This window comes from Sminthopsis crassicaudata, chromosome 2, assembly GCF_048593235.1.
Source record: "Sminthopsis crassicaudata isolate SCR6 chromosome 2, ASM4859323v1, whole genome shotgun sequence".
In the NCBI taxonomy this organism is placed as follows: Eukaryota; Metazoa; Chordata; class Mammalia; order Dasyuromorphia; family Dasyuridae; genus Sminthopsis; species Sminthopsis crassicaudata.
The window spans coordinates 236897289-236917931 of record NC_133618.1 but is presented as its reverse complement, the minus strand read 5'-3'; the positions used below and the strand labels follow the sequence as shown (position 1 = coordinate 236917931).

The window sequence follows — 20643 nt, the reverse complement described above, 5'->3', positions numbered from 1 at the left end:
CATTCCTAGTGAATTACAAGCTGAGGAGGGCCAACTATCCCATTTTAGGTAGACTTCTAAATCTCTGCTTTGCTCCAACACTTTCAGATATAAGGCAATAGTTTGGGGGTCTCTTTCTCCTCCATAAAGGGAGATAGACAGTAATAGTGTGCCATTGCAGCAAAATGAAAATATCTCATATTTCGCAAACTAAAGTAAATAGAAAAATAATAGTCATGGTATTTGGTCCAGCATAACAACAACAATAAGGACACATATAGTGTATCTCAAAAGTCTTCCATCTTTTAAGTTTTAGCTTTCATAGAATTTTTAAAGTTCCTAAAGTGTTTTACATATATTTTCTCTTTTGGTTTTTACACAATTCAATAAAGTAGGTGCTTATTTTACAAATAAAACTGAGACTCAACTAGCTAGGTAAAGTGATTTGTCCTGAATCACACCACTAATAAATGTCTCTGGCCACATTGCAATTTTTAAGCTTGTAAAGGACAAAAAGGGTTCTTACCATTTGCTGTGGCAAACCATAGTTGATATGTACAGTGTCTTCAATTCTTATTCTTTCCATTCTATAGGAAAGAGTGTTGGATCTGAGTCAAAGAACCTAGGCTCCAAATCTTACTTTACAACTTTAAAAATTGTGTAGCCTGGTAAAAGTAATTTAAATTTTCCAGGTCTTATTTTCTTAAACTATAACCTAAATTAGAATAGATTAGGATAAGAATAGATGATTTTGGATTAGGGGTGGCTCAGTGGATAGAGCACTGGTACTGGAGTTAGGAGAACTTTAGTTTAAATCTAGCCTCAGACACTTATTTAGCTGTGTGACTCTTGGCACCTGTGTCATTTTATGTGACCCTTAATCCAGAGTGCCTAAAAAAAGATGATCTATAAATTCCCTATAATTCTTATCCAATATTTTTACCTCTAGTCCAGAAAAGTGAACATTTTGCAGCTATAACTAGGTGCCATTTTCTGATTTCCTTTGGGTTTGCAAAGCACCTTACAAATATTATCTCATTTATGCCTCAAAGTAATCCTTAGAAGTATTGAAGGTTGAGATATATACAAAAAATACAACATTATTTTAGAACTTAAATGCTTCTATCTTTTAACAAATTTAAACTCTGGGCAAGATTTCACTGAGAGCTATTATTCTTTGTTAACTGCTAAGTATGTAGACGTTCCACCCTTCTCCACCCAACAATTATATTTTAATCAGAAAATTAATTTGGTCAAACACTGCAAGAACTTTTATCATGAACTAATCAAGCCTTGAAGTGTTATCACCTTTACTTTGTACTCAATTCTTTTCTTCTTTTCAAGATTTAATAAAGCCCTTCACTTCAGGAATTTTGGTGTTTAGAGAACGTTAAATAATAAAATCATTATCTTTAGTGTTCTACCCATGAGGACATTTCCATTTTTCTCTGCCTTTGTTTCCCTCTCCTTTGTTTTTACAACTTTCCTTATAGTAGAATTATGTTTCTTTAATAGAATGAGCTGAAAACTTGTTCTAGTATAGTACTTATAATTTGTTCCTTTCAAATCTCCAAAATAGGAAAATGAATCTTTTTTTCCTCCATTACAATATTAAAAAGGGGACTAAATCCATACTGTCCCAGTACTTAGTCCTGGATAGTTATCATAATCCAAGTGGAGAATCTCAAAATGTTACCTTACCCTAAAATTTTTTGGATATGGGATCATATCTACTTTCATAATCATTTTAAGATGTATTAATTTCTATCATGGTAACTATAGAAAACTTGAACCCACCTAAACAATAATTTTTAAGAACTAAAGCTATCCTGAAACTAAAAAGTCGGAGAATTAACTTGATGGGCACTCATTGTCTGGCACCTTGGGCAAGGGACTGTACCTTCGATGAATCCCAGTTCCTGTTTATCCAAAATAGGGATAACATTTTATTACTTACCTTCTATGGATCATTGTCAGGAAAATGCTTTGTAACCATAAAGTAATATATAAATACACACTTATTATTACCACTGCTGTTATTAGCAATAAGTAGCTAGATGAGGTAGTTTGGATACTGAAAAGATACTTATTATCATTATTATTAATGCTTAGGATGACCTGATATTCACATCCACCTTCTGTTGCAGAAAACATCCAGCTGAATTCATTTAGAGAGTAATATCCTACTCACAAACATATTATCTTCAATTCCTGCTTGACTTATAGACTGAGCCTTTTCCAGCTAATCTAGAAAACACTAACAGCTGATGATAAAGAAAAGTTTATAGTTGCATAATTCTTTAAAATGAAATAAATGCTTGAGAAAGATTGCACTCCCATTATAGTCATGGAAAACCCTATTTGTGCAAGACCACAAGAAATGTCATTCATTCAACATGTATGTAACGAGCACAAACTACATATAAGGCAATAAATGGAGTATGATATATTATGTTAAAGAAAAAATTTGTATATATAATTAACAATCCTCAGGACCTTCCTGTTGTCAGAAGGTGTTTGATTGTGTCAGGATGATAGAGTTTCTAACTCAGCATTGCTGGTGGGCTCATTTGAACTATGAACCTTTTCCATGATAAAGGCTGTACTTTTTTTTTTTTTTTTTTTTTTTTTTTTTTGGAAGGGAGAGATCCAAAAATGCTTATTAATCATAATCCACATTGGAGTCATATTACCTATCTTCAATTACTGTTTTGATATTGCTGCGGTTGCAAAGAAACTTTCCAACAGTTTTTGAAGGAATTTTTTTTCTACAATTACTGGTCTCCGTAATAAAAAGAATAATGATTAGACTTTTATGGGATCTAAAAGAAGTCTGAAAAGTAATTTCTTGCAATTTTTATTTCACGTTTTAACAACACCTAGTTATTCTTCATTTAATAAATTTATTAGTGAAATATTTTAAAAGAGAAAAATCAAGGTGACATTAGAACAATAAACTAGTCGTTATGAGTGTGAATTCAATAGAGAAGTCATTGTAGCTATTAGTTAACTTTTAAGCTCTAGTTCATCTCCTGTGGCGCCAGGAGATTTTGCTGAGCAAGAAGCAGCTAGATGGGGCAATATTTACGAAAAGATACTTCTAAAATTTAAAAATAGGTACACGAATACATACCTTCTATCCCAGTTTATTTTGGGGGCGGGGTATTAAGGGGAAAGAAATGGGGTGGGGGTGGGAAACATATTAATTGAGAACGACTACATTCAGGACTAAGGCACTCATGCTGAAACTAAGTTCACAAATTGATCACATCAAAACCGACGCCTGGTGATAACTAGTCTTCTAGACAGAACGTCCCCTCTCCCCTTTAGACTTATAACCCTTTAAAAAGGAGCCTGAAGGAGTCCATTTGATGGTCCGAGCTTTGCTAATTTCATCCTTGCAAAACATTAATTAGAGGACGCCACTAAAAATAGCTCTAGACACAGAGCTATCTTTAAGTCCCTATTCGGAAAAACAAATGTTTGCATCCGTGTGTATATTTTCATGGGGTACCGAAACGAGTCCCCTCGAATTTCATTAAGTCTCAGGAGCCAATCTGAACATGCATGCTAATTAGCTTAACTCCCTCAATACTCAAGCCTTTGTCGCAGGCAAAGAGATCCGTTCAGTGGGCCGGACTACAAAACCCACAATCCCCCTCCCCACCCTGATCAATGAGGGCTTATTTAAATAATCTGTGAGCTTTTGGATCCAGGCCAATCAGCTGTCAGGGCTCATGATAAATCGCAATGCATTATTGATAATCATAATTACTCTGACATGCGCGTTCCGGTCGAAGGGGGTTATTTCCCAACTCTAGGAATTTGTTGTGAAGGGGAAAATAATTGCTTCAATTTTGCTCCCGATGCTCGAACCATGTCGCGACGCAAGCAGGCGAAACCCCAGCACATCAACTCTTCCGAAGAACCTCAGCAGCTTCCAGATGCGGCAGCCTGCTCTTCGGTAGCCGCCGCTTCCTCAGCTACGACCCCAGCTGCCGTAGCAGCAGAGCACGGTGAGTAGACGAGGGAAGTGGGCTTTTCTGGGTCTCTTTCTAACTTTGGTCGACGGCCGGGACAGAGACCGGGAGCGCTCGGAGACTAGGGGCGGCTCCTCGGGGCTTCAGCTTGGGTTTCTCTCGTATTGTCTTGGGTTCGGCAATCTACACTTGTTTTTTGTCTTCTGTATTTTGAGTGAAAAAGTATTACATTCGGACGCTTCCCCGTGTGATTCTCCGCGCGGAGCGGCTCCCAGACTTTTCGGCACACGGAGAAATAGTTTTTATGTTTGAAACAATTTAGGGTGGATTTTAAAATACTGTCTCAAGGCTAGATATCTTCCATCATCTTTGCAACTACCGTAGATCCCCGGCTCTGTTCTTCCCTCTTCTCCTATCCTCGCTCTTCTCTTTTCCCCCCTCCTGCTCCCCCTCGGTTTCTCTCGAGCTGGGGTCGGCGGGGTTTACCCCGGGGGGATACGAACTGTTGCGCACGCGACTTGCTCTGGTCCGGTCGCCCACCTCCATCCAGAGCCAAGGGTGGGGTTGAGGGGGTGCGGGAGGCCAGAGTCACAGAACCCTGACCTCTTCTTCGCTCCCCGGGGGCGTCGGGAACTCGGGATATGCTTACTGAGATCGCCCTCTCCTTGGGGTCCAGGGAAGTGGTGAGGGGGTGCAAACTATTGCTTCCTCCCCCCCCCCCCCCCCACCTCCGGGCTATCGCGGTCGCCCTGGACCTTTGTAGCCTGACCTCCAGCCATCTTTGATTTCCGACTTCCTAAAATAACCCGCGGTGAGCTAATGGGGTCTGGGCATTTGGGGAATGGGTGGTGTGTGTGGCATTAGGTCGCTCTCTTTTTCGGAGTTAACTCCGACGACTTGAAGCTTTTTCTTGAGGGAAGACTTATGTTTTGAAGGCATCTTACCCTCTAACGCAGGGTCCCCACTCTGTGGGGGCGGGATGGCGACTGGGAGAGGTCAGGAGGGAGGGGAAAAAGATGACTGGGGCGGGGTGGAGGAACTAGGGACTGGGGGGTTGGTTGGTCGTTGGTCTTTTCGTTTTCGTGTCCCTTTCGAAGCTGACGGGTCCCTTTACCCTGAACCTTTCCAATTCTCTCCCATTTCTCCCCCCCTCCCCTTCGACCTTCCCCGCCCCGGACTTAAGAGGTATAAAGTTTTTTTAGCTGCTTTGCCTCTGGGTGTTGCAAATGACTTAAATATTCAAACTCCACTATCTCCATTCTTTCCTTCCCCCTTCTCAACCCCTCCTTCGCCGCCAAATTGTCTCCGATTGTGTGTGTGTGTGTGTGGTGGTTGCCCAGATACTGCTAGAGTTTTGGGGTCTCATAAACTAATTTCTAAACACTGAAGTAGCAGCTATTTGGGGTGAAGATTGAAGAGGTCTTGAGCCCCTAGTTTCCGATCTCGCTCCATAGATACTTGAAGAGCAACTGGAATTTCTGTTGGTTCCCACTTAATCATTCAAATAGTTATAGTTTAAATGGGTTAGTTAACAGGCACACCCTCCTCCCAGGAGGGATTTGGTTGTATGCTTTTAAAAAGCAACTAGCTTTAACGCTAATTATCTTGTATGATCCAAATTTACTCCTCCCATTTTAATTTTTTTTTTTTTTTAACTAACTCTAGTCCTAAAGCCCTTGATCATTTACATGCGCACACTGGGTTGTATGGGCTTTTTTTTGTTGGGGGGAAGGAAGAGGGAACCAAGTGAAGTATGTGAGAAGGTCTTGGGGACTTGGTGACTGGGGAATCTTGAATTCGGCCAGAAGGCAATAAATCCCATGTTTAATGCATGACTGTTTTTCCTTTGTGCCTTCGGTTAGGCTGGGGGGCGGAGGTGATGATTCCACATGTAAATCGCTGCCCACTGCTGGAGAGCTGCCTCTAGGGACGGGCCAAAGACAAAAGGGTTAACATTGGGGGCTGCACGTTTGATTTGGGGGTGGGGGAAGGAGTTTGCCAAGTTGAGCAAATTTTCTTACCTAAGAAAGACTTACCTGGGTTTTCTTATTTCAGAGCAAAAGTTGGGAGTAAAACTTGGATTCCTTTCAAAAAATTACTTTTTGAAAGCCGGCTCAGTTTCGGGCCATTGTTTTAAAATACCCCCGAGGTGTTCTCACTTTTATATGGGAGGTCTTTGTTAATCTGAAGCAAGTTTGCACTTCATTTAGGGGCATATTAATTACTACCATGTTCTGTATCTGTATTCCGGTTTAAAAAAAAAAAACACAAAAAAACCCTGAACTGCTAGCTGGCGCCATCTAGAGTTCAGCTAAATACCAGTCCATAAACCGCCGTCCTTTCACCTCTTCCCATCATCTTTCCTCAGGTAACCCACACCTCATCTTGGTTTTTTGAAGTAGTTTTGGGTAAAGCTGCGCAGCTGAGGAAACCTTCAGCCTCATCTGGGATTGAACTTGCTTCCCTACTGAACCCTGCATTACACAAGCCACCCGGCTTAGTTGCTTTAGGGTCCCCCACCAATCTGAGGGAGGGTTTTTCTTTTTTGCAGCGAGGTAGAACTTTCCTGTAAGCTGGACAGAAACTTCTGGGTGGGATTCAACGTGAAAAGCATAATTTTTGTTTGTGATTGCTATCAGAAGCAGTGGGAGCGGAAAGCCTTGAAAAGCCTGTATTACTTAGGAGAGAGGTTTTCTCTTATAATTGGAATTTGGAGGTCTTTTAAATTCCCAGACCTGTTTTGAAGGCATTTGTTACCCACCTAAGAAAATGATGCTTAAATAGTTGGGACAAAAGATTTTAAAATGGCATTGATGCTCTACTCTGGTTATGACTGAGGTATGGGCCTAGGTGTGTATGTGTTTTTAAGATTGGGTCCACCTAATTTGCAAGGCAATTTGAGACCCACTTCTGAAAAACAATGCCATTTTTGGGAAGAAAATGGTCTTAGTGGGTCAATCAATTAGCAGATCAAAAAATCAGCAGGTGGTCCGAGGAATAATGCTACATACCGAAAATTAGCATTTTCTCTAAAGGGTTTAAAATGCTCATTGTGACATTGGATTACCATCTTTAAAGTCTTAAGATTTATGCCTTTAAAAAAATTACAGGCTACCTAAATTTTGATAATTAAAAAATAATCATTTAGAAAGAGTACTATTTCATAGCTCCCATCTTAACTCAAACTTAGTGGGGATGTGAAGCTTAGAGGGAGGTGCTTATGAAACTTGGAAAAGTTACTGGAAGCTTCTTGTTGAGTAGATAACTGTTTATATTCAGTTAAAATTTTCAGAATGGCTTTGAGGGGAGGAGGGAAAAGAAGCATGCATATTTCTTAACTTGATGCTTGACTTCTATTTGACCACTTAAAAAAGTTTTGCATTGCAAAATGTGGGCTGCCTCTCATAAGTGTAACTTTTGACCACTACCAAGAAATGATACTTTGTGTATAATATATTGACTAATTTCCAATTTCATCTATTTCTGCCTATTTGGTACCTTCCCCTGTGCAACTAGTGTTAAAAAGCAATAATCTTACCCTTTCCTATTTTACAGACTTTGAGGAACTTAAAACTGGGATATCCTTAGTACCCATCAAAATCAGAATTGGGGGGGGAGCTGGTATTAACTCCCACAAATATATTGATGTTAGAGTTTTGGTCTTATTTGATGCTAAGAAAATTCACAATTAAATTTTTATTTTGTATCCATTTTTCTTGCTCGATCTCTTGGTGATTGCAGGTGGACTTTTTTTTTTTTTTTTTTTTTGCATATAGTGAAGCAAATAACTTGTGTTTACTCCTGTGAAATACTATAGCAAGAATCTAGCAGGGCTAGAATGGAGTAATAATTTTTTAATTTAGATTTAGACCTAGGTGGAACCATAGATCATCTACTTATGTTACAGATGGGAGAAACATTTTGAAGAGTCCAGAAGTAGCAAGTTTAGTGTTGCTTTGCTCGGATATTTGGGATGCAGGTTCTTGAATCTGAAGCCAACACACATTGTACTTTGTAGCTTTCTGATTTTAAGATGAGGTTACCTCAATCTCTTCCTCTTCCCATAAGCAAAAAGAAGCTTCTCTTTTTAACAAAGATTGAGCAGTTACCAAAATCAACATGAATTGTCTATTTTTTTCTTAAAGTATTCTCATTGATGATAGCAATATTTCATTAGACTTCCATTTAGAAAGGTTAGTTATCTTGCAGTCTGTTTTGGAGAAAGACTAGTTAACCTCAGTTTCCTCAACTGTTAAATGAGAATAGTAAATAGTGTCTGTTTGAGGAAGATCACAGAACAGTATTATATATTATATTAGGTGCTATATAAGTGTGCTACAATCACACCATAATTAGCTTATCATTGGTTGTCTAAGTCATTTTGAAAAATGCTTTGTGTCTAACATACCCTCTTCCATCCCCAAGAATTTTAAGTATAGTTGATGTCCTCATAATTTGGTTTGCCTTCTAATAAGTCTTTGATTTAAAATGGTTGAGAACCAGAAAAGAAACTATAGTAAGCCATCTAAATGCCCACTTCACTTGGTTGTCCCCCTCCCCCCCCAAAAAAAGAAAGAAAGAAACTTGATTCAGTTAGAACCACTTGTCTGATGTCAAAACTAGATGAATAGCTCTGGTTATATATCAAACTAAGGTTTGAGTAGCAGTACTAATGCAGCAGACAATTTGCATCTCCCCCCACAGGATCCTTAATGAGTAGAACCTAAACTTTGGAATATGTATTAGTGTTTGGTCAGTGTTCTTTTAAAAGTTGGTAAATCTCCTTTGCCATTCTAGAATTAACATCCTCTTGAATTTTAATCCTGATCTTTAAATGAGTTTCAGATTGAACTTTATCCTAGAATCTACCATACTGATCATTTAAGAGGGTTTCTCTGCTTTGTAACTTTAAAGAGGGAAAACATAATTACCCGTTTATTTTCAGGAGAGCTAATTCTGGGTTTTATTTTTTAATCTACTCAATACAGTGTCCTTGGTTTTTAATATAGAAACAAATGAGAAGATAAGTTAAAATGCAGTCAAGATACTGTTTACAATTTCCTAGTATTTCATCTAGTATTGAATAGGATGAAGGTTTGCTTACAATAGTAGGGTATTTTCTATCCTCTTGGCAGTGATTGAATCTAAAACCCCTGCTGGGTGTCAGGCATTCCTCTAACTTATTGGATACCTAGATGCTGAGAGATAACATTCCTGAAATTCGGGGAGGTGAAGAAATGGGAAAACAGTGCAGAAGTGTAAAAAAAAAAATTTGTAAAAGGTTAACACGAGTGCATGGATATTCTTCCAATGCCCCTCTTGCTACTTTGCAAACACTGATACAGTATTTGGACAAAAGTGATCTTGGATATAGACAGGCTTCAGTGGTTTGCTTTGTATACAAGTAAAATCCTTCTATTGAAGATTGACTGTCAAGTATGATGTTACTGGTAATGATTTTCATAGAGTCCAAGTCAGGTTGTATAGTAAATGTTTTAGGTGGTCTAACTATATAAATCCAGGGAAACTATTTCTCTGTCTTTGGTTCTCTGTGAGCCATTCACTGTCCTTGGCCTGAGCAATATAATTTTAAAAATCCTTGCTATCTTATTTAGTAAATGCAACATAGGAAGCCTTAGGTCAGTCAGTCAATTTACTAAGCACACCTGCTATGTGGGTGTCACTGGAAAGGTAAAGAAAGGTAAAATTCAGTCCTTGCAAGGCACTAGAATTAAGAGGAGTTTGGGGAAAGCTTCTTCAAGAACATGATACTTGAAGGAAATTGGGAGAGAGCTTTCTTTCTCTTCATGGGAAAATAATGTGCATAGAATTGGGAGATGAAATTTCTTATAAGGAACTTCGAAGAGGCCAGTGCCATTGGATGAAAAGAATATATATAAAGGGGAGTATAAGATCAGGTTATGAAGTGCTTATAACACTGAATAGGATTTTATATTTGCTCTTGGTGGTTAGGGAGCCATTAGTTTGAATAAAGAGGTGATATCAGATCTGTTTTAGGAAGCTCATTTTGACAGTTGAATCCTCTGAACTGAAATGGGGAGAAACTTAGCAGACTGATCTTCAAGTGGCTATTGAAGTGGCTTGGAGGAGGGTGTTGAGGGTATCAGAAAAGGGGGCATAAATATAAGAATTAAGGGATTGATAGATTTTGGGCAGAGATAAGCAGTGAAGAGTCTTGATTTCTCAGGAGCCTGGGTGACTTGAGAATGGTAGTACCCTCAGCAATAATTGGGAAGATTGGAATTGAGGGGGCTAAAGGTTTGGGGAAGATATTTGAACAGGTTTCATTTAAGAAAATACAGGATATTTTAATTTTGTTTTTTATTAATTTTTATAATTATAACATTTTCTTTGACAGTACATATGCATTTTTTTTAAACAACATTATCCCTTGTACTCCCTTTGTTCCAAGTTTTTCCCCTCCTTCCCTCCACCCCCTCCCCTAGATGGCAGGCATTCCTATACATATTAAATATCTTATAGTATATCCTAGGTACAATATATATGTGCAGAACCGAATTTTGTTGTTGTTGCAAAGGAAGGATTGTATTCACAAGGTAAAAATAATATCTATAGGACATTTAATTTAAACTATCTGATTAGCAGTGGGAGGAGTAAAGGGTTAGCAGAGGTTAAGGCTTGATAAGTATATTTGAGAGTCATCAAGGTGTTGACTTAAAATTGGATTAATGAGAGCTGATGAGCAAAATGAAATTCTATAGAAATATGCTTGTGTATCACTGCAGGATTTTAATACAGGCCTTCTGATACTGAATAGTTTTATCATTCCTTTTGTAATGAAACTTTAATACAATGGATCTTTATCCATAAGGTCAAAATTTTTTGTAACAAGATGTGATTACATCTATGAAAATTTAATTAAAATTTAAACATCAACAAGCTCTTTAACAGACCTAATTTTTTTCTCCCCCTGAGGCAATTGGGGTTAAGTTACTTGCCCAAGGTTACACAGCTAGGAAGTATTAAGTGTGTGAGGCCAGATTTGAACTCCAGTTCTTGACTTCAGGGCTGGTGTTCTATCCACTGTGCCACTAGCTGCCTCAAAACCTCAATTTTTAAGAATACAAAGAGATTCTGAAAAGTTGAAACTCCACTGATCCTAGTCCACAATCCTACAATTTCATAGAACCATAAATCTAAAACTAGAAAGAGTCTTTAATGACAAATTAAGGATGCTTTTTGTCTTGTCCATACTCAGAGCACAGCATTTGTCATTAGACTCCAAAGAATCAGAGACCTGGCCTCCAGCCCTAAGTATTTTATTGCAAGTCATAGGCTTGAACCTTCATTTCTTCCATATATATATATATGAGAAGTTGGTTGAATTTAGAAAATTAGAAGGCTCAAAATCTTTTATGGATGATTAACTTCATGACCAGAGCTAGTCCTGAGCCAGGAAGATAGCAGCCTAGAAAGACTATTAACTTTTCATGTATGATTTAGTCCCTCCCTTAAAAATCATCTAAAGTGAAATAGCACTCTGTGATGTGAAATAGTCAAAAATATCAGAAGCCATTAGAAGGGAAGGACATCTCAATGGGTTAGTGGTTTTTGGCAGATTAAACACTTTAAAAGGGATATCAAAAAGGATTGAAACATAAGGCTATTGGTAGCATAGATGGATGTTTCTGAGTAAGGAAAAGGTGGAGAATGACTTGAGTAGATCTTAAAACATTGTGGAGGGTCTTGGAAAGACAGGCCTTTTAATTACATATTTTTTTTAAAAAATCTTTGGTCCAAGGTCAGTACCATATAAATGCTTGTTCTAAATGGAATAGAATTGGAGAAGATGGAAAGAAAAGATGTTCTTACCTTTTCCGATGATAGTCCTTCAATGCTTTCACTTAAATCACTTATCAAGGTTTTCATGAAAATTTAGAGTAGAAAGGATCTGGGAGCGACTTACTAGTCTCAGATGTTAGGACTTTACTGAGGTTAAACAGGTGGTATTTGAACTTTAAATTCCTTTATCTTTAATTTATAGGTTTCTAGACCTAGCTGGTTTCTAGACTCCAAGGCTGGAGTCTTTTAGAGTAGAAACCTTTTACTTGTTCTAGAGGCTTCCTGTTAAAGGGTTGAATATGAAAGTCAACTAGAGTTCCTAATTTTGAGTATTAGATTTGCAAGTAACCTGCTGCATAAGTTGAATACAGCTGTAAAGAATCTTCAGGAAATGCCGTTAAAAGATGAGGTCTAATTTAAGGGAGCTAATTGTGGGGCAAACACTTGGAAACCAGTTTCTATTTGGGGTAGGTGAGGACAGACTTTATTGTACAAATGAAATGATTTTGTATCTGACCAGTTATGAATTGTCTGTTAATTGCCCATTCTATGAATTCACTGAAATCTTGACTTCTTAAGTCCTAGTTGATTACAGCTGTGGGTACCAGGAGGGCAGGCAGACCTACTTTGTGCCAGGAACTATGCTCACAAGAAACGTGTAATTTCTCATGCTGTCCAGTTTTAGACTCTGGGGCTTGCCCCATTACTATCTGCTCTACCTCCTGCCTGTTTAATTGCACTCTGGATGGGGGAATTTTTCTTTGTATTTCATTCTCTTGTTATTTTTATACTAGCTCTTTATTTTTCAAAACACTAGTTTTCAACATTCACCTTTGTTCCATATTTTTCTTCCTTCACCACCTCTCCTAGACAGCAAATAATCCAACATAGATTAAATATGTGCAGTTCTTAACATAACCTTTGTCATGCTGCACAAGAAAAAATTAGATCAAAAAGGAAAAAAATGAGAAAATAAGCATGCCAATAGCAAAAGGTGAAACTACTATATTGTGGACACACATTCAGTAATGGGGAAAATTCTCAACAAGTGAAATAAATAAGGGGAACTTAACTGTTTTCTCAGGTTCACCCCTGCATTTGGATAGAATATAGTTTGTTTATATTAACTTTTTTTATTTCTTCCTCAGGTGGTCTACCAAACTGCCCTGGAGATGGAGAGGGAGTAAGGGGAAGAGTTAAACGATGTAGAACTGAGGAAACTACTATCTGTGAGAAATGCTGTGCAGAATTCTTCAGCCTTTCCGAATTCCTGGAACATAAGAAAAATTGCACTAAAAATCCACCTGTCTTAATCATGAATGACAGTGAGGAGACAACACCTCCTGAAGTCTTGACAGAAGTTACCCCAGCCCCATCAGAGAATTTTCCAATCGATCGTTTGGAAAATCATGGCAATAAAGACAGTCGTTCAAAGAATTGCACTGGTTCTGTGGACAAGAAAGATAAGTCTGGTGTGGAGGCAGGAGCCTTTCTCAAAACAGAGCCTACTGCCCCTTCTACACCTCATGGGATAAACTATTTATCAAAAGGCAAAGTTCCCAACACTAATGTGACTTTACAAACACTACGAGGGACCAAAGTAGCTGTGAATCAGAGGAGTGCTGATGCTGTATCTTTACCAGTCCAGGGCTTTAGCACCTTCCCTATGATCCTGGAACAACTAATGAGTCTACAGCAACAACAGCTTCAACAAATCCAGCTTACTGAGCAGATCCGTGTGCAGATGACTATGATGGCCACCAGTGGCCAGCATCCATCAGTATCTCATGGTTCTGACCCTTTGAAAACCCTGGGTTCTCATATGTCCCAGCATCTCTCCACTGGCAGCCAGAGCCTGTCACTGGAATCCTTGAAACAAGGCAAACTACCTCATGCCAATATAGGCATCCCAACTGCTGGTTCAGTGGCCTCTGGACTACCATCTTTCTCTTTAAAGTCTGATGCAAATAGGATCCTTCCTAATGCAATGTCTCGACTTCCAAATCCTTTACTACCTCAATCATCAGGTTCAGTTCTTTTCCAGAACCCATTCACTCCTGTATCTTCAGTGTCTTCAGTGTTAGACCCATCCAAGAAAGGGAAGGGGAAACCTCCAAACATTACTGTTTCTGAAAGTAAACCAAATGCTGAGGAGCCCTTCTTCAAGAACAAATGCAAGTTCTGTGGCAAGGTGTTTGGAAATGACAGTGCCTTGCAAATTCATCTCCGTTCCCATACTGGGGAGAGACCATACAAATGTAATATCTGTGGCAATCGCTTTACCACTAAGGGGAATTTGAAGGTTCACTTCCAGCGCCATAAGGACAAATATCCCCAGATAAAAATGAATCCCCATCCAGTACCTGAACACCTGGATAACTTGACAAGAACCAGCGGGATCTCATGTGGAATACCTGTGCCCATGGATGAATCACATCTGATTGTGGACAGCAAACCTCCCTTGACCACTGGAACCCTTTCCCTAGGCTTACCTCAAAGTCTGACCCCCAAAGACTCTCTTGGTGCTTTTTCCAATGATCTATCATCTAGGCCTTCCCCAGAGAGTGAAGGGGGTTCCACTTCATCTGGTGTGGCCAGTAATGAATCTGGGACAGAGCACAGCTTGAGTTCCCCACAAGCTGGTAGCAGTATTAGTGGATTCTCAGGTAGTGGGGCCACTGAGCAGGGGTCTGAGACTTTGAAGTTACAACAGCTGGTAGAAAATATCGATAAGGCTACCAATGACCCCAATGAATGTATCATTTGTCATCGAATTCTAAGCTGCACAAGCTCTTTGAAAATGCATTATCGCACTCATACTGGGGAGAGACCATTCAAATGTAAGATCTGTGGAAGGGCCTTCTCCACAAAAGGCAATCTTAAGACTCATTATGGAGTTCACCGAGCTAACACCCCTTTAAAAATGCAACATTCTTGTCCTATTTGCCAAAAGAAATTTACCAATGCTGTAGTGCTGCAGCAGCATATCCGAATGCACATGGGTGGCCAGATTCCTAATACCCCTTTGCCTGAGAATTCCTGTGATATTGATATGGATCCAGCTATTATCAATGAGAAAAATGAGGATGTCATTGCAAGTTGCATTGATGAGTCCATTGAAAGCATTGCTGATATGGAAGATTTGGACTCCCAAGATCCTCCTAGTGGTTCCTCTAAGCCCTCTACTCCTCTTAATGATAATCAGTCAGAAACACCCGCTGTGGCCTTTACTGGCATCTCAGTATTGGAAGCCCCAGGGAAAATGGGCAGTCCATCTTTGAGTCTTCAGAGGCAAAGTAGCCTGAAGTCTAGTTCTGCAGAAAGTGATGGCATGACCAATGATTCTTCATCTGTAATAGAAGATCACGATTATCAAAATGGCCGAAGTCCAGAGTCTGCATCATTTCAGGCATTATCTCCAGCAAATAGTCAAGCTGAAAGTATTAGGTCCAAGTCACCTGGCTTAATTAATCATGATGACATGGGAAATAAGACCGAAGGACCAGAAAACCCTCCAACAGAAACTGAAGGTGATGGTGCTTTGGATTTAACTTATGCCAATATTGGCCGAAAGGTCATCAAGGAAGAGCCTGGGTTAAATTTTGCAAATGGGGAGTATGGTAGGTATTTGTTGCATAGGGAGAAAAAAATACCATTTTATAGAAGAATATCAATCACTAAATCTCTTAAGGGACCACATTAAGTCATATTCCTAGCCATACTTGGATAGGAATTCCAACTATATGAGGATTGGCAAACTGACTGAGTTTGTCCTCCTGTTTTTTTTTTTTTTTTTTTTTTTTTTAATGAATGATCTAAGAATAGTTCTTACATTAAAATTTTTACTGTGCTTAAAACTGGGGAAAAAAATTTCTCTTGGCCAGCTCCTGAAGTTATCACCAAGCAATTTGCCTTTTATTAAAGGCAAAATTTCTTTTCAGGAAGAGCCATATATTAATACTTTGAGTATTAAAATAATATTAGTTGGTCTTTTTATAGGGCTTTAAATTTTACAATGCATACTTTTTACATGCAAAGTATGTCCTCTAAGATTTTTGCTCTATCCTATTCCATCATGACCTCATTTTCCCTAGCAGTCCTGGGAGAGGTTGATTAATGTATGGTCCCCAAGAGTTTGTGCTTTTATCAAAGCATATCAGAGGAATATGATTTGTTCTATGATCTCAGAGGCAATATTTGTAAAATTTGTTCCCAGGTCTCTTGACTTTAGGTTTTAGTACTCTTCTACCATACTTCTTCACTGTTCAATCTTCCTTTTCTTCCAGATATACCAATTGGTCCCAGTTCTACATAATAGGGCCAGTAGACATGAATTCAGTCAAATGTTTTACATAATCCAAGATCTAGGATGATATCTTGCCTTCAATGCTTAGCTCATTTAGTGATTGGAAAAGTCACTTAACCTAATTTCAGTTTCTTAATTTGTAAAATTGGGGTTTTAACATTTATTAGAATTGGAACACTCATGAAATGTGAAAGCATGGGTGTTTGTTTTTTTTTTTTTTTTTTTTAATGTTCCCATTTATACTTAAAGACCATTGTCTTGTTTTTTGCTGAGGCAATTGGGGTTGTGACTTGCCCAGGGACACACAGCTAGGAGAATGTTAAATGTCTGAGATTAGATTTGAACTCATCCTCCTAACTTCAGGGCTGATGAACTATCCACTGTACCACCTAGCTGCCCCTTGAAGACCATTATTAAACTAGCATAAGCTAGGGTGGTACCTATCAATTTTAAAACCATGTATCTAAATGTGTTGAATTTTCTTGTCTTTTTAGGTCAAGGTAGCATTCCTGCTACCTTTGTTAGAGTGCCTCCAGCCTTGATCAAAACTGAAGCTCCTGGAGAACGGCCCCTAAGCAATAGCCCATTTCCTGGATCTCCTGCTCTGTCTCCAGGGGTAGCACCTTTGTTAGTGGCCCCACCTCGTCGCACTGCCAAGCAGCACATTTGTACCACTTGTGGAAAGAACTTTTCATCAGCTAGTGCTCTTCAAATCCATGAGCGCACTCACACTGGTGAAAAGCCTTTTGCATGTACCATTTGTGGAAGGGCCTTTACAACTAAAGGAAATTTGAAGGTAAATAAATTCTTCAAGTATTTTAAGTGAAGGGAAGTATGGGGAAATAAGTCAGTTTAGTAAGCATTTCTAACTACTAAGAATACAAAGAAAAGTTAGTCCCTGTCCCCAAGGAGCTTAAAATTCTTTGGGAGGAAGCTACATGCAATTTTAAGATACCAGATTAACTGAATATAATCTCGGAAGGAAATTTCTACCATTAGAGAGGTCTGGAACAGGCTTCCTTACAAGGGGGTGAGGGCCCAGGAAAGCCATGTGTTAGAGGACAATCAGTGAAAATTCTGGGATATAGGAAATTTGGAATTTTTTTTCTGTAAGGAACAGCAAAGCAAGACCAATGTTACTGGTTGAGTATGTGAAGGTGAAATAAATTGTAAGAAGCCTGAAAAGGTGGCAGGGATGGAGAGGATTTTTATGTAGTGCTTTAAAAAGCCTAATGGTTAAAATTTGATCCTATGGGTGTTAGGGAGCCATCAGAGTTTATTGAATGGGGGGAAGGGAGCAAAGTGTGATTATGGTTAAAACTGCTTAGGAAGATCAGTCACTTAGAGCTTAATACAAGATTCATTAGCTTGAAGAGACTTGAGGCAGGTAGATGAACTGGTATATGAGTAAAGTAATGAAGACCCATACCCTGGCTTATACAGAGGTGTTAGGAAAGCAAACTCAATAGGATTTTATAACAAATTGGACACTTATGGTGGTACCCTAGTCAGTAAGAGGGAAGTTAGGACAAGGTGGGAAGATGTGACTTAAGATACTTACAAGTCATCCATTTTGATTTGTCCTCTAAGTAGAGATTGCAAGACTGGAAGTGAAGAACGATTAGAGCTGGCTAAGTAGATTTAGGATCCTCATTAGTCTTAAGAGATCTATATATAGTAATAATTGAGCCAAGGAGATCACAAAATGAAATACAGAATAATAACTAATAGAAATGGATTTGCAATCTAGTGTATTTTAAAGGTAATGTGGTTTAAATCAGTTATAGTCCTTTGTAATGTTTGGTCTGCTTTCTTCTCCTTTTCTCTCCTCCAAAGCCTAATCACAAAGGCTCCCACCCAGCCCCTTCTTAGAGGATCTTGTGGCCAATCAAGGTTGTGTTTTTTCTCCTAAACCAGAAATAGTCACATTAGACGTCAGGTCTTAACTACAGACTGGTAGCCTGACAAATCTGGTGTGTAGATCATTGGAGGGAGAGGGATTTAAAAGTGCTCTTCTAGATTGTGAAACATTTTATTATCCTGTACCGTATACTAGAAATTGTTTCACAATTTCATTCCTAAATGAGATTTTGATTATGATTCCCCTCCTTCCAACCTAATTTAATCCTAACCAATTTAATATGCCTAAATTGTGTATTTGTGGAGCATCTAGGGATTTATTTAATCCCCTTTCTCTTTCACTAGGTCCACGTTGGAACTCATATGTGGAATAACTCTGCTCGACGTGGAAGGAGACTGTCCATTGATAACATAGCATTGCTGGGTAATGATGTCAAGAAAGTATCTGAGATGTTTCCAAAGGATATAGTCCCTCCTGCAGTGAATCTTGACCCCACAGTTTGGAACCAGTATGCAGCTGTGATTAACAATGGCATAGCGTTGAAGACTAATGAGATATCAGTGATTCAAAGTGGTCCCATCCCTGCCCTACCAGTTCCTATCAGCAGTGGAGGATCTGTAATGAATAACGCTCCCGTCTCCAAGATAGATGGGTCACAGTCCGCGATTAACCCTGATGTTATGGAGAAAGCTAATGCTACTGATAGTGTCCCAAAACATCAATTCCCTCACTTTCTGGAAGAAAACAAGATTGCAGTCAGCTAAAAAGGAAGCCAGAATGCAGGCGAAAAATTCAATCCAGCTTCTTGGGATTTTTTTGTTTTACTTTTACTATCTATGTGCAAATGACTGTAGTTGTCTTTAAACTCTGGGCAGCTCTACAATCATGGTGTTGCTTTGCAAAAAAAAAAGAAAAAGAAAAACACAGAATAGGAGTTATTCTATTTGGAAAGATGCGGGTCTTGCAAAGTAGCTTTGTTATTTAAACTATAGTCTTATTACAGGCTATAGGAATTATACATCCAAAGATTAGTATTGCTTCCATTAAAGATGCTGCTTGTTGTCAATGAAGTGGGACAAGACAACCCTGAGCAGTAATGGAAAAAAACAAAAACTTTACATGGGCTACTGTTTATGCGGGTAAATATTGTAGAAGGTCTGCCATCCTTTTTTAGAGTTAGACTTTGTGGGGTTTTTCTCACTTCTTTGAATGTATTTTTTCCATTTTTTTTTTTTCCATTTTGTAAACTAAGGTTGCAGAATGAAGACTCAACCTTTGCATCTGAAACAAGGAAAGGCCTTTCTTTACTGGACTTGTTCATTCCCTAAGGAATTTACTGTTATGTGTTGGTTGCTGCTTATTTAAGAACAGTTCAGCTAGCACCCCGAGAGTGCCAAAGCTAGCTCTTCAGGTTCTCTTACCCACTTTATAATTTTACCAAACACTGAAGGGAAAATTCTCTGCATCTTCTCCCTCCTCCCTCCCCAGATAAGGGGCTCTCAGGTGATTTAATTCAACTAGGCAGTGCTTGCTTTGGGGGAAGAGGGAGGGGAAGGAGAGAACAGCATTCCCAGTTTCTGTCATTAATTTCACTGTTAACTTACAACAAGGTCAATAAGGATTCATGTGTATTGCGTGGTTTGTGTATATGGGAGAGAAGAGTCCTGGAGTCTGGGCTTTAATTTATCTACCTCATTTTTTCCCCTTTGTAGCATCTATTTTTCTATAAATATATGACCACTGAACGAAACTGTTTGTTCCCATGCACTAACAGATGGCAAGGTGATATATGGTGGGAGCAACTGAACTTGGATGACTTTTTGTCCCTCTTGTATATGTAATTTAAAAAAATTGCAAAGTTAAACATGACTATAAAGTTACTCTTGGAAGGGAAGAAAGGAAACCCTGACTTTTAAGGGAAAAAATTTAATGCTATCCCTTAATTGTAGAAGGGCCAGAAACTGAATGTGGATCAAGATTGCTCATAATTTGTATAAATCAGGTTGTGTACCTGATCATTCTTGCATATGATCTTTTTACCAAGTTGTGCCTTCCTTTCTTCCTGAATCTGTGAGAACACAACAGTACTTGTTTACACTGTGAAGGGATATTGTTACAAAAAAAAGATACCAAAGGCATGTCTTTGTCAAGCTTCTTTCTGGCTTGTTGAATGTATGACCTGAGGAGAAATTGTCATTTGTGTACCTGCTGAAGTGTTGGATTTTTTTTTTTTTTTTTTTTTGAAAATAAACTTTGGATGGCTTTTTCATGAATATGCAAATTTTCCAGTTGCTTAAAAATACTTAATTTACACAGTAAGCCATTGTTGAATAACATGTTTAGGCCTTTCCAAATATGGTTTTGGAAACTTCTAAGGGGGATCATTATTACTACATTTCCAAATGGATAGAAATGGTGTATCAAGGAATCCAAGTAATTCAGAAGTATTTGCATTAAAAAAAATTTTTTTCAGCTGAATTTTCAACTCCCAACTTCCAAAAAAGAAAACCAAACACATAATAAAACAAGCAAAACAATTCTACATATTTATTCTGTTTAAAAATGTTTCAATTTGTACCTCTGAATCGAATCACTTTTATCCATGGTATACCTCTGAAGATAACACAAGTCTCACAGAGTAATGGTGCATTGCATTGGATTAATCTTCAGAGTTGCTCACTTTAGTCTGTAGC

At 38.5% G+C, this 20643-nt stretch overlaps 1 protein-coding gene across 3 annotated transcripts; it reads left to right on the top strand.

Annotated features, from left to right (window-relative positions):
• The first annotated feature begins 2828 nt into the window (after positions 1–2828).
• On the top strand, positions 2829–18872 carry SALL4 (spalt like transcription factor 4). Of its 3 annotated transcripts, none has more exons than XM_074288616.1 (4): positions 2829–3995; positions 12932–15313; positions 16584–16885; positions 18295–18872. In XM_074288616.1, exons 1-4 carry the CDS (start codon positions 3761–3763, stop codon positions 18712–18714), a joined length of 3339 nt encoding a protein of 1112 aa, XP_074144717.1. In that variant the 5' UTR covers positions 2829–3760; the 3' UTR covers positions 18715–18872. The 3 variants fall into 3 exon arrangements, with proteins under 3 accessions (XP_074144717.1, XP_074144716.1, XP_074144718.1); XM_074288615.1 differs by having other exon boundaries at positions 12932–15403; XM_074288617.1 differs by lacking the exon at positions 2829–3995 and adding an exon at positions 4017–4770 and having other exon boundaries at positions 12932–15403.
• Positions 18873–20643: the final 1771 nt, after the last annotated feature.

Coding starts and splice junctions, on each gene's coding strand:
- SALL4 (XM_074288615.1), top strand. CDS start 3,761: ATGCGCGTTCCGGTCGAAGGGGGTTATTTCCCAACTCTAGGAATTTGT. Junction 15,404..16,583: donor TTTTGCAAATGGGGAGTATG/GTAGGTATTTGT, acceptor TTGTCTTTTTAG/GTCAAGGTAGCATTCCTGCT. Junction 16,886..18,294: donor CAACTAAAGGAAATTTGAAG/GTAAATAAATTC, acceptor CTCTTTCACTAG/GTCCACGTTGGAACTCATAT.